General features: G+C 35.4%; 1 protein-coding gene and 2 pseudogenes across 1 annotated transcript; all 3 read right to left on the bottom strand.

Moving 5' to 3' along the window:
- Positions 1-356: 356 nt before the first annotated feature.
- LOC100807359 (carbamoyl-phosphate synthase large chain, chloroplastic-like) lies at positions 357-5,967 on the bottom strand (annotated as a pseudogene).
- Positions 5,968-6,476: 509 nt separating this feature from the next.
- On the bottom strand, positions 6,477-7,707 carry LOC121174362 (ABSCISIC ACID-INSENSITIVE 5-like protein 6; annotated as a pseudogene).
- Positions 7,708-8,346: 639 nt separating this feature from the next.
- LOC100811127 (homocysteine S-methyltransferase 3-like) lies at positions 8,347-13,163 on the bottom strand. The gene is made up of 7 exons (NM_001255423.2): positions 12,961-13,163; positions 10,472-10,528; positions 10,165-10,391; positions 9,770-9,899; positions 9,357-9,560; positions 9,030-9,101; positions 8,347-8,650 (listed from the first exon to the last, which is right to left on the bottom strand). The coding sequence occupies exons 1-7, from the start codon at positions 13,135-13,137 to the stop codon at positions 8,492-8,494; spliced, it is 1,026 nt and encodes a 341-aa protein (NP_001242352.2). The 5' UTR covers positions 13,138-13,163; the 3' UTR covers positions 8,347-8,491.
- Positions 13,164-14,217: the final 1,054 nt, after the last annotated feature.

Below are 14,217 nucleotides of genomic sequence, written 5' to 3' on the forward strand. Positions count from 1 at the left end.
AAAAAAAAATGGCAGTTAAGTATTTTCCACACATGTCCTAAATTTTCCTGTACCGCTGCTGTCTTCACATCTTAAGAGTAAACCAAGCATAAAAATATAAAATTTTGAGTTGGCTAAGGTGCTTTTCAATCCCAAAGTGAATCTTAACACCAAATTACCATCTTAAATATTGAATGACTTCCTCACGAGTCATGAGTCATCAGTCATAACTGCATCTTTTCCCTACTATCATATCCTTAGCAGATTTTGTTATTGACAAAACTGAATTTTGCTTAGTTTATAAAGTATGCACATCAGAAAATGTTTCTGATGTACCAGGTCTAGGACTGAATTTGAACAAATCCAATTATGTCAAATTAGCCATCAAAGTTGGACATTTGTTGCTTTCAATTAGTATTCGTTGTTTTGTTTTGTACCATAAATTTTTAACCACTACTAAATTGCAAACATGTTTTACTAATTGTATATGAATTTAACGTGAGAAATTTCATGATTGAAGTCAAAACTGTACTTGCAAATTAAAGCAATGTTGCACCAATATATATGACTTAAGTCTACGTTGATTTTCTCTATTCACAGTGGGGACTGTGGTGATGCACAGGGAAAAGGTAAAGATTCTTGTTGAGGCTGGTGCTGACTTAATAGCCTTTGAAACAATTCCAAATAAGCTGGAGGCACAGGTATTTACTAACAAACAGATTCCACTTCTTTGTTACTTGCTTTTTATGTCTGCACCAGTAAGAATCTGTAATAGAAATGCACAAAATGCAGTGTCAATTATCATTTACTAATACCATAGAAAGTTGGAAACTACCATTGCAATTTTGTCTAGCTTCATCTTGATTTTGAGCAATCTTATTAATTCTTGTTACAATTTGATAAATAGGCTTGTGCTGAACTTCTCGAGGAAGAAGGCATAGAAACTCCTGCATGGTTTTCTTTTAGTTGTAATGATGAAAGCAATGTGGTTAGTGGTGACTATATCTTTGAATGTGCTTCAATAGCTGTGATTCATGCAGACAAGTCGTTGCAATTGGAGTTAACTGTACTGCTCCTAGATTTATTCATGGATTGATTTCATTTATCAAGAAGGTGCGACTTTCATATAATACTGTGTTCTACACTATCAAAATGTGCTAATTGGCAATATTATTTTGAATAACTTGTGAGTTGGCCTTCTAGTTGATTGTATACGGTGTATGAAATGTTCTTTAACTAGTGTCTTTAAGGTACTCGTAGCTAGAAGACCTTATAAACTATTCTCTAAGTAAGAAATGCTAATAACACTATTTTGTCCGATAACAGCTCACTTTATGACGCTATTTTTTAACACTCCATTTTTAAGTAGCAGGCAACAAGTAAACCAGTACTTGTATATCCCAACAGTGGAGAGACTTATATCGCTGAGAGCAACCAATGGGTTATGAGCTCTGCTTCTCTCTTTTTACATGGCCCCAGCTTGTTTTTATGTTCATGTTTAACCAACTTCAATCTAATTGCAGTTATAATAAATGATACTTCCCATCAATTTAAATATGCCTGAACCTCATTTTTGTATGTTTCCAAGTCCTTGTTTTGAATCTTATAATTGACAGGCTATAATTCACAAAGTGAATTTCAAAACATAATCTGAAAGCAGTTACACTAAAAAGCAAATCAACATGCACACATTCTGCATACGCTGCCACCTTAGTGGTGTGGACAGAACACTTTTTTTTGTCAAACCACAATGTGCTATAAGAATTCGTATATATGATTCTAGTTTAGTATCATCAAATTGATAACCTAAAATTTGTCTCAAATAAAAAGATGAAAGAATGGGGGTTTTGTAAGCAAAAAGACTTGAAAGAACATAAATTAGTAGTACCAAATACAGAGAGAAAACAAAGGTGCTTACTGGTGTCTAACGCCTAACCAATTCAGAAAGAAAGTGGCTGTCTGCAAAAAAAACTTTCTCACTCTTTAAATTCACCATCAATGAAGTCCTAAGAGGGATCATTTTGATCGAGTTGGCCTTCAAGCTGTTTATTGCTTCAGCAGTTGCCAGAGCTCTCCATTAACTGTTGTCACGATAGGAACCTTGTAAGCCAAAGCCATCCTTCTCGATGCCAGACCATCTATCCGATCAAGTGCATCATCTGAACTGGTTACCACCATCAGCTGAATGTTCCCATTGGCTATAATGTCACCAGCATGAGGCCTCCCTTCATGCAACTTCAGCACTCGCTCTGCCGGAAGTTTAGCTAAGTTAAAGAACATGAGCTGTTCCACTGGTAGCAACAATCTTGAAGCCATTCTCAACAAAAGCTATTGCTATCTTCTCAAGATGTGGCTTTGTTAAGTCGCTCAAGCTAAGGAACACAGTACCAACAAGTGGTAACTTCTGGCCAGCAGCAATTTGAGCCTTAGCAAATGCAATATTATATGAAGGGTCAATACCCATGACCTCACCAGTACTTCGCATCTCAGGAATTAAAAACACGTCACAGCCTGGGAACTTTGAAAAAGGAAGAACTGCTTCCTTGACTGACACATAATTAGGGATAACTTCTTTTGTAAACTGTAAATGATAGAGGATCTTTCCAGACATGACAAGGGAAGCATATTTAGCCAAGGGATGGCCAATTGCTTTTGATACAAATGGAACTGTACGAGAAGCTCGAGGGTTGGCCTCTAGTAAAAATACATCCCCTGATGGAGTTATTGCATACTGACAATTCATGAGCCCACGGACATTCAATTGTTTAACCAAGTTTTGTGTCCACGACCTGATTGTCTCCAAGCAAGAAGAAGGAACAGTTCTGGTGGGAATAGAGCAGGCAGAGTCACCAGAATGTATCCCAGCCTGTTCAATGTGCTCCATTATCCCACCAATGACAACATTACCTTGTGAGTCAGCCAGTGCATCAACATCAATGTCACAGGCATCAGATAAATACTTGTCAATTAATACAGGGTGCTCTGGATCAACCTCAACTGCATTTTCAAGGTAAGTCACTAGTTTATCATCGTTATATACAATCTACATTGCCTGACCACCCAAAACATAAGAAGGACGAACAACAACTGGGTATCCAATATCTGCTGCAGTGGCAGGTGCATCAGTTTCACTCCTAGCAATTCCTCCTTTTGGGTGTTCAATCTTTAGTTCATGAAGCATCACATTGAACCTTTTTCAGTCCTCAACAATATCTATGGAATCAGGAGATGCTCCCCAAATGCGTACATGACCAACCCCACTAGCACATGCTGGCTTGTGTTCATCTAGGTATTGTTGTAAGGGGAAAGATAACTTCAATGGTGTTTGACCTCCCAATTGTACAATGATACCATGAAGCCTTTCCAAATCAATAATGTTCAAAACATCTTCAACAGTCAATGGTTTAAAGTATAGACGGTCCACTAGTGTCATAATCTGTGGAGAGTGACAAGGGTTACATATAGTAAGAGTAGCAACTGCACAAAACTCAGCATAACTATCTAACTGGTCAAATCTTAAGATAAGTGGGAATCAGTTCCCATTAATGCTTAATATCAGAATTGGTAAGATATCATGCAGGGACAATTTAATCATTTTTAAAAAAAATGATGATAGATAGGGGACACGAAATTTAAACTTAACACTTCATTAAAGCTTAATATCAGAATCGGCCAATATCATGCAGCATCAGCAAAGTTTGCACCCCAGTTAAAACTTTTCACTACAATCCAATTATCACAAAAGAGAAGAAAACAAACCAGAAGAGCAAAGGATGCATGACAACAACAGTAGTCAAACTCAATCCCTTGACCAATTCTATTTGGTCCTCCACCCAAAATCAAAACCTTCTTTCTTGTAGTGGGAGCAGATTCACACTCAAAATCATAAGAAGAATATATATAAGGAGTATTAGCTTCCAATTCCGCTGCACAGGTATCAACTCGCTTATATGCTGGAGTAACACCCAGAGACAATCGCTTATTGTGAACTTCTTTCTCAATGGATTTAGTTGCAAATACTATCTGTTTATCACTAAACCCTCTTTTCTTCACCTCATAGAAATCAATATTTGTCAAATCAGAAAAATTATTAGACAGCAAGAAACTTTCCACATCAACCAGCTCCTTGAACTGCGTGAGAAACCATTTGTCAATGTAACTCAGCTCAAAGATTTCATCAATCTGCATCCCTCTTTTCATTGCAGGATAGATGGCATAAATGCTCTGGGTTAGGAACTTGGAGGCTATACTTCAATTGCTCCAAGTCATAGTTCAACTCCTTCACTTGTGAGCACCCCCATCCACAGTATCCACACTCTAGAGGGCGTACTGCTTTTTGAAATGACTCTTGGAAGTTTCACCCTACAGCCATCGCCTCACCAACAGATTTCATCTGTGTCGTCAATATTGGCAGAGACCCAGGAAAGTTTTCAAAAGCAAACCGTGGAATCTGCACCCAAAAAAAAAAACACATGAGAAGAGTAAATCCAATCTTTTGCTGACAAAAAGTAGCATTGTGACAAAATTCACATAGTTTACTCCATGACAAAAATCAGTCAAAAATGTTAGTTTAGTTAGTTCATCAGATTATAAACTCAAAACAGTGACTTATTACCTATACAAAATTTAAAACTACGTTGGTAACATGATGGCAATATCATCAACAAGTAAATTTCTTATCTTAGTAACCACATAATCAATAGAGGGCTCAAAACTAGCAGGTGTCTTCGTTATATCATTAGACAGCTGTCATCTTCGCAATGGGAAACCCGGTAGCCTTAGACACCAGAGCCGAAGACCTGGAAACCCAGGAGTTCATCTCAATCACCATGACCTCGCCATTCTCAGGATTAACTGCAAACTGCACATTAGACCCTCCACACTCCACACCAATCTCTCTAATTATAGCAATTGAATAATCCCTCAGCCTCTGGTACTCCTTATCCATCAAAATCTGCGCCGGTGCAACGGTAATTGAATCCCCGGTATGCACCCCCATAGGATCAATATTCTCAATGGAGCAGATGATAACAACATTGTTAGTTAAATCCCTCATAACCTCAAGCTCATACTCCTTCCACCCCATCAGAGACTTCTCAATCAAAACCTGGTTGGTCAAACTAGCAGCAATCCCAGCCTCGCAAATTTCCAACAAACCTTCTATGCTATACGAAATTCCGCCGCCGGTGCCGCCAAGCGTGAACGCCGGGCGCACAATTAACGGATATTCGCCGATATCATTGGCAATGCTGAGGCACTCATCGAGAGTGGTGCCAATGCCGGAGGGAGGGGTTTTAATCCCAATATTCTTCATGGCCTGTTTGAAGAGTTCCCTGTCCTCAGCCTTCTTGATTGCGTCGAGTATGGCTCCGATGAGTTCCACGCCGTATTTTTCGAGGGTGCCGCTCTTGGCGAGGGCGAAGACGAGGTTGAGGGGTCTGGCCGCCCATGGTGGGGAGGAGCGCGTCGGGACGCTCCCATTCGAGGACGCGCTCGACGAGGTCCGGCGTCATGGGGGTGATGTAGGTGCGGTCGACGGTTTCGGGACCGGTCATGATAGTGGCGGGGTTGGAGTTGATGAGGACAACCTCGTTCCCTTCTTCGCGGAGGGCCTTGCACGCTTGGGTGCCGGAGTAGTCGAACTCGCACGCTTTCCCGATGACGATGGGGCCCGCGCCGAGGATCAGGATCTTCTTTATGTCGGTCCACTTGCCCAATTTGGGGGCGGGTGGTTCCGCGACGGCGACGTTGGAGCATCTGACACGCGCGGGGTTGAGGCACGTGGTGGGAGGAGGACATGGGCGGAGGGTGGTGGCCGGAACGGCGTTGTTTTGGGAGAGAGGTTTAGAGGAACGGAACGGGAAGGGGAGTGAGGGAGAGAAGGGAGAAGTGGCATTGTGCTGTGGGTAGAGGCGCGAATCCATCGCCTCACCTTTCTGAAACGGCTATATAGGGTGCACACGAATACAACGAAAGGAGGATCACTATTCACCGTACAAAAATATTAGGAGCATGGTCGTTAAAATCACGATTTAAATCATAAAATCGTACTACTAAAGTTTGACGAGTTAAATCAGAAGTAAAATCAAAATCGGAGTAAACTCATCAGATTTAACGCAGACTCGGGAGAGTTTGGGTAGACTCGCGAGTCTGCTCCCAGTCCGTGGGTTTACAAAAACCCAAAATACGGAAACCCGAAAATCAAAATGACTCTTGCGACTCACTCACTTTGTCTTGTTCAAGTTTGGTTTGGGTGTTGAGCTACTCGCGTCGTGGTGGTCCTCGTCATCGCTGTTGTGCTAGTCCTCGTCATCGCTGCCGTGTTAGTCCTTGTCATCGTCGAAAGCCCTCATTTCATGACCTAATTTCAATCTTTACTCCACGATACTACGGTGTTTTCTTTCTCAAAGCTTCTCTGTTAATTCATCTTTGTTAATTGAAACGATGCTTATTAAAGGAGTAATTGAATAGCATGTTGCAAACAATCATGTACATCACTAGAACCTGGTGAATGAAGTGCATTTTCCTAAGCTTGGACATTTCTCCAAAACGTCATTTGTAGTGACATCCTTTATAACTAAGTTGTTATTATGTGCCAACATGTTTGTGTTTGAAGCCCATTACAAGACACACTAGATCATGTCCCTATTACATGCCTGAACCTATAACTTGCACTCAATGGTCCATTACTTGCAATGTTTCCAATCTGATTTTGATATAATAATGAAGACTTTAATAGTGATGATGATTCTTGTACCACCCCAGCTTTTACTAGGAAATCCTCCAAAGTCATTTCCCCAAGTGCTTGTTGCCCTTTGAGTAGTGGCTCATTCCTAGCAAGGCTATTGTTAGCTTCATTGTAGTGTGGTTGGCTTTTGTGGATCTGAGACCAAATTTCATCCATAGTTTTCTTGCAAATTGGGGGAAGGACAAATAATGACTTAGAAATGGTGGTGGGTTCTGTTGCTACTACACTTTTACCCTTTGCAGCTTCATCAAGGGAGGGTAATGGTGGGTTAACTTGGTTGTTATCATCAGAGTTAAGATACTTTGGATCATTGAGAATGATGTAGTATCTTTTATTTAAATGACAAGATCTTAGTTAATAGTTGCTAACTCAAATTCTAAAATTTCCCAAAAATTCTACAATTTAATTGTTCTTACAAACTTGGAAAGTAGTCTTTAGAAAGGGAATGCATTAAGAAGATAAAAGTATGCTGCCCTGCTAATTTCCAAGAGGATGGGAGAAGAAAATTAGGAATTACCCTCTATCCTTGTGTAGATCAATTATTGAATGTGTTTGACTACTTGCTTATGTGTAGGTACTACATGCACCCTTTATATATTGTTAAGCTCCTCTTAGAGCATAAACAAATACCTAATGTTGATACATAATATGAGTGCTAATAGTTTGCTAAGCTTGGTGGGATCTTAGTTTAATGTTTACTGTTTAGTGTTTGATTTTTACTGCTTTATATATTGTTTGATTTTTACTGTTTGGTGGGATTAATTATTGGTCGCACGCACACACAACACTTTAAGAAAATCATATATTTCAAAGTAATATACAGTGGATTTTTGTAATAAGGTTATTTTGTATAAAGGAATATTAATATTTTTTTTATTTGAATAAACTCTTATAAGTTTACAATTCGATTCTACGAATCGAGTTTACAGAACCTCCACGATTCTACGTAAAATCGCAAATCTGATGATCTTGATATTCATTGGGATTTTGAAAGAATATTTTAGTATAAAAAAATCTTACACATTTTAAAAGATTCCATAAGAGTGTTCCTTTATTGGTTTTTTTTTATTATAGTTTGAATTTTAATGTATTTGTATTGTAAGAATTCAAAAGATCCATTTTTTTTGTTACCAATGGAATACAAATAATTTTATATTCTGTAACCATAAAAGAAAAAATGGCAGAATTCAGTCAAAAAATTTCAAGATTCAAGGAGACTATTCAAGAATCACTAACTATGGTATCTCGTTCTGGTATCTCGTTCTGGTATTTTTTTTTTTGACAGTTTAGTATTTTCCACATACGTCCTAAATTTTCCTGTACCGCTGCTATCTTCACATCTTAAGAGTAAACCAAGCATAAAATTTTGAGTTGGCTAAGGTGCTTTTCAATTCCAAAGTGTCTCTTTAGGCCAAATTTCCATCATAAATATTGAATGGCTTCCTCGCGAGTCATCATGAGTCATAACTGCATCATTTCCCTGCTGCTCTATCACATCCTTAGCAGGTTTTGTTATTGACAAAACAGAGTTTTGCTTAGTTGATAAAGTATGCACATCAGAAAATGTTCCTGATGACCAGGTCTAGGACTGAATTTGAAAAGGGACACACAAATGGGAGACACATAAATAAGTCCACTCGTTAGAAATTCTTATTGTGACACTTATTAGAAATGATAGATCACTTGCTCCTCCGGCAAAAAGTTAGCCATTTCATTCAGATTATTATAGTTTCTTCCATTACAGATAAAAACACACTTCAACAGTTATATACATTTGTCTTTAAGTTTCCCATATGTTGCCTCTGCTATGCCTCTTATAGTATTAGGAGTAGTCCTGCAGCAGCCACCAAAAAGGGAAGCCCCAGCATCACGCCACTTGCCTATGTAGGAGACAAAATCATGCTCTGCTGCCCCACTTGATTTCTATAAGACAAATTTTAAGTTATCAATTTGATGATACTAAACTAGAATTATATATACGAATTCTTATAGCACATTGTGGTTTAACAAAAAAAAAGTGTTCTGTCCACACCACTAAAGTGGCAGTGTATGCAGAATGTGTGCATGTTGATTTGCTTTTTAGTAACTTCATTTAGATTATATTTCGAAATTCACGTTGCAAATTATAGAATGTCAATGAAAAGATTCGTAACAAGGACTTGAAAACATGCAAAAATGAGGTTCAGACATTTAAATTGATGAGGAAGTATCATTTATTATAACTGGAATTAGATTTGAAGTTGGTTAAACATGAACATAAAAACAAGCTGAGGCCATGTAAAAAGAGAGAAGCAGAACTCACCACCCATTGGTTGCTCTCAGCGATATAAGTCTCCCCACTGTTGGGATATACAAGTACTGGTTTACTTGTTGCCTGCTATTTAAAAACGGAGTGTTAAATTCTGTCATAAAGTGAGCTGTTATCGGACAAATTAGTGTTATTAGCATTTCTCACTTGAGAATAGTTTATAAGGTCTTCTAGCAACGAGTACCTTAAAGACACTAGTTAAAGAACATTTCATGCACAGTATACAATCAACTAGAAGGCCAACTCACAAGTTATTCAAAACAATATTGCCAATTAGCACATTTTGATAGTGTAGAGCAGAGTATTATTTGAAAGTTGCACCTTCTTGATAAATGAAATCAATCCATGAATAAATCTAGGAGCAGTACAATTAACTCCAACCGCAACAACTTGTCTGCATGAATCAGCTATTGAAGCGCATTCAAAGATAGAGTCACCACTAACCACATTGCTTTCATCCTTACAACTAAAAGAAAACCACGCAGGAGTTTCTATGCCTTCTTCCTCGAGAAGTTCAGCATAAGCCTATTTATCAAATTGTAACGAAAATTAATAAGATTGCTCAAAATCAAGGAGAAACTAGACAAAAATGCAATGGTAATTTCCAATTTTCTATGGTATTAGTAAATGGTAATTGACACTGCATTTTGAACATTTCTATTACAGATTCTTACTGTTTCAGACATAAAAAGCAAGTAACAAATAAGTGAGTCTGTTTGTTAGTTAGTAAATACCTGTGCCTCCAGCTTATTTGGAATTGTTTCAAAGGCTATTAAGTCAGCACCAGCCTCAACAAGAATCTTTACTCTTTCCCTGTGAAAATCTTTCAGTGTCTGGACAGTAACTGCATCACCATAGTCCCCACTGTGAAGAGAGAAAAATCAATGTAGACTTAAGTCATATATATTGCTGCAACATTGCTTTATTTTGGAAGTACAGTTTTGACTTCAATCATGAAAATTTTCATCTTAAACTCAAATACAATTAGTAAATTATATTTGCAATTCAGAACTAGTTGTTAAAAATTTATGCTACAAACTAAAAAGTAACAAAACAGTGAATATTAATTGAAATCAACATAAGTCCAACTTTAATGACTATTTTGACATAATTGGTTTTGTTCACTCACACATATTCAGAGCCATCAGCCAAATACGCTCCATAGCTTCCCACAGAAGCTGCAATTAAAATGGGACGTTTCCTATATCTTTCATCTCTCATAAAGTCAGAAGAATCTTTGGTGCACCTATCATAATAAATTTCTCGTGCCTCACGTGCAATCTCCACACTTCTTCTAAGCATAGTTTCACCTTCTTCTCTAGAGAACCCTTTGGCCTCAAAACCTTGAATAGTGGCCTGCACCCCAACCCCAAAAAGACGGCAAAATTAAAATGTAGAGTTGTAGGGATGAAAAAAAAAATTAATATGATAATTACCTGATAAGATGCTGTTAATATTATGTTTGCTCCTGCATCGAGGTAATCTAGGTGAACCTGTCCACGTTAAGCAAAATGAGTTTCATGAAATGAACAGTTGTTGCCTGTTCAAAAATTAAATACTAAACTAAGGTAATTTTCTATTACATTTTTTTCCCATTCCTTTGATCACTCGTGTGAAACTGCAGATCTTTTAGAAAGGGAAGGAAAATTCAGAATATAGTTAATGGAAATTTCTATACTCGACCAACCTAGAAAGAATTAATGGAAATTCCTATACTAATAATTTATTTTGTATTAAATAAAAATTATACTAATAAACCATTAATTATTAAAAATTGTACTAATAAACCATCAATCGGATATTAATTATTAAGCACTAATAAAAAAAATTTAAAAAGTGAATGTGTATATTATATATAAGATTAACACACCAAGATCCACAAAGGCAACAACAGTTGGGATTGGCAACTTTGGTCTTTTGTTTGTACTCCTCCTTTTCTTTCATCAAACCTTGTTGGGTTATTTGGTTATAAACAGTGTACAATGCGTCTGAAATTTCGTAATCATATCCTATATATGCAAATTGTTGATAGGTTGGTTCACATAAGTAACAAATTAAGTTGGTAATTAAAATAGTTCTAACAAACTAAGCTTGTAGTTAAAACAATTGTAACAAATTACTAATATTAGTGAGTTGTTTATTTGTAAAAAATCAGTATAAATAGCTGAACTACTGCTTAGTTTGTGTGTGTTTCCTTTCTCAATTCTATATAAAAAAAACTCCTTGTAATATGAAACTCATCTTTATAAATAAATTCTGAATTTATTTCTATGATACACACAAACATGTCAACCTCATTCATGAGATAGGTCCTTTAAAATTCTGGATTTCTGTCTATCATTTCTATGATACACACAAACATGTCAACCTCATCCATGAGATAAGGTCCTCCTAATTAAAGCAATGGTTATCTTTTACAAGAAAGTCTAGTTTATCTTATCAAGAATAAAGCAAATAAATTGGTCAATATTATATAATATAGACATGTATCAAAAAAAGTTATATACAATAGACAAGTTTCTTTAATTTGCTTTCATGATTTCAATTTTCCCTTCTTAGTCTCCTTTAGTTTAATGATTTTTTTAGAACAGTTAACCTTTTAATTTTTAAGTCTCTTAAAAAGATTATTCTATATTCTAAAAACACGATACTTAGTGTGAAATTAAATATATAATCATAATATCTTATAAATAAATATAAAATGTTGAGTTAAATTTAAATTAAAAATAAATCATTAACTAAGAATTTTACTTTGAGCATGTATTAAAGTTTATCTTTCTTACTGCGAACACCTCTTCTTATTGGCAGGGCAATTAGCTAAGAAAAACATGCATTTGCCCACCCTAAATGCCTTACACGTAACACCAGGACCCATTAAACAATAACACGTGGACAATATAATCTGCTACGCGTGCGTTGTAAATTCGTTCTTGGTCTTTTTTCTCTTACATAATTTTCTTTGCTGTTTCATGTTGACGTAAGTAGGTCTATCGGTGCTATCATACATAATATTGACAAAGAATTTGTTACGTGTATTTTTAAAGCACTAAGTTTGTCTCTCCTCCCTTTATAAAAGAACTGGGAGAAAAACAACGTATATCCCAAATTTGGGATGTATTGGTGGAAGAAGGGAAGACAGAAAGAGCAAATACTAAAGAAAGAAAAGTTTATACAGGTTATAAATAATGGAATGAAAAATGAAGAAAAAGATCAAAATGAAAAAAATAATAATAATTAAGTATATAAATATAATAACTTAAAGATAATTTGTTAGTGCATGTGGATTTTAAAACACAAGTTAAATAAATAAAAATTATTTATTATGACTATGCTTTGAATATATCGAATATTTAAAAAAAAAACGCAAATTATTGTTTTTATACACATCATTATCTTAGAATTAAAATTTAAAATTAGATAAATAAATATAATTCCATACTGTAGTTATAAGTAACTATCATACCTTTTCCCTTCTTTCAAACAAAAGACAAATCATACTTTTTTCCCAGTTTTTTAAAACTAATCCAATAATGCCTAATTTTATCACAATTCATCTCCGTCATTCACTTAAAAAGAAAAAAGAAATTGTTACATAGAATATTGCTATTAATTCAAATTAATTTTGCAGTTTCTAGTTTCTAGTGGCTATGGTAACCCATTAACTTTTTTTTCCGACCTCAGTCATTAGGGAGGACCCCCCAAATATCCATTATGCAGGATCAAATCCAGGTGTTCCACCGTAAATTCTGCGTGTGTTTTCCTCACAAACCGAGTGTTATCAATTAAGCTACACCCATATGATAAACTATAAACTAGCATGCATTAACTCTAAAAGAAAGTTGAGAGTTGAGAGTATTACTCTAAATAACATTCTTAAAAAGAAAACCAATAGCAAAATTAAATGATAAAGAAGAAGAAAAAGTACCCTTCGGACAAGATGTGGGGAGCTAATAAGGCATTTGGCACTCCAGAGTTCGTCATTGAGGTCCGCCCCATGCCTTTCAAGTTCAGTGGCAAAACCACCGTCAATAACGGCGCAGCCACCACACTTATCGAGAAAATCCCTCATAAACGACGGCGTTTCCTTCCCTTCTAACCCCATCTCTTATATGCTTTTGAACAAAAAACAGAGAGGTCTGAGTTGATAAAGAAGTTGCCACCTTATATATAAGTAACACGTATTCTATTTCGGAAGATACACAACTATAGAGGAAAATTATTTATGAAACTACTATTATGCCCCCAGCATGGTATTGACTTACATATTGAACTCCCTCAACAAAAAAAAAAAAAAAAAAGAAGGCTGGCACATTGATCATAAACAATACACAAACTTACACTTTAATATTTTTTTTTTTAATTAGGAGTGTTTATCTCTTTAATGCGTTTCTTGTTACTTTTATTTAACTAAATTTTATTCCTTTAAATTGTTAATTTGATTAATGGAAAATAAGAGTGATATTTTAAATAAAAATTACTGGAATAGGAGTGATGATTGACACGTAGTAAAGATCAAAGTTTTTTAAAAAGTTATTAAATAAATGTTTTAACAATTAATATTTTCCCTGTTCATTTGCCTAAAGAGCATTCTAGGCTATAGTTTTCAATGAAGTGCATGTAATATTTTATTATCTTGTCGTCTTGTACTTGATTAATTATATATATAGTAAACATTGTGATTCTGGTATATATGTGGTTTGGCATATGACGAATCATATACATATATAGTGGAAACTAGTTATATAGTAATTTATTAGAAGAATAGATTCCTGATTTATTTATTGTGACAATTTTTACATGTGGTTCTAATTAATTACTTTTAGAAGATATTCAGAGATGCAATCAACAGGAGAAAAAAAACAATTCTTTATTTTTATTTTTAACCTTGGTGAAACAGTTTTAAATTGTTTGGAAAAATAATTTAAATTTTAAAATATTAATTGAAGTGAGAGATTTTAATATATTATAAGTTATTAGAATTTAATTGTGATTTATGGAAAGTCTGTTTTTATATTCTGATTTAGAATTTAAAATTTCATTTATGGAAAGTCTGTATTCATTTTTAATGGTTTAATTGGAAAAAAAATATAACATTTTACACTTATAAATTTGGAAAATTTAGAGTAAAAATAATGTGTTGTTTTGAAAATAGAAATTAAAAAAAAGACGAAATCTTTTTTCT

The sequence above is a fragment of the Glycine max genome, chromosome 20, assembly GCF_000004515.6.
Source record: "Glycine max cultivar Williams 82 chromosome 20, Glycine_max_v4.0, whole genome shotgun sequence".
Classification (NCBI taxonomy): domain Eukaryota; kingdom Viridiplantae; phylum Streptophyta; class Magnoliopsida; order Fabales; family Fabaceae; genus Glycine; species Glycine max.

Coding starts and splice junctions, on each gene's coding strand:
- LOC100811127 (NM_001255423.2), bottom strand. CDS start 13,137: ATGGGGTTAGAAGGGAAGGAAACGCCGTCGTTTATGAGGGATTTTCTC. Junction 10,392..10,471: donor TATTAACAGCATCTTATCAG/GTAATTATCATA, acceptor GTTGGGGTGCAG/GCCACTATTCAAGGTTTTGA. Junction 8,651..9,029: donor CTGAGAGCAACCAATGGGTG/GTGAGTTCTGCT, acceptor TTTGTCTTATAG/AAATCAAGTGGGGCAGCAGA.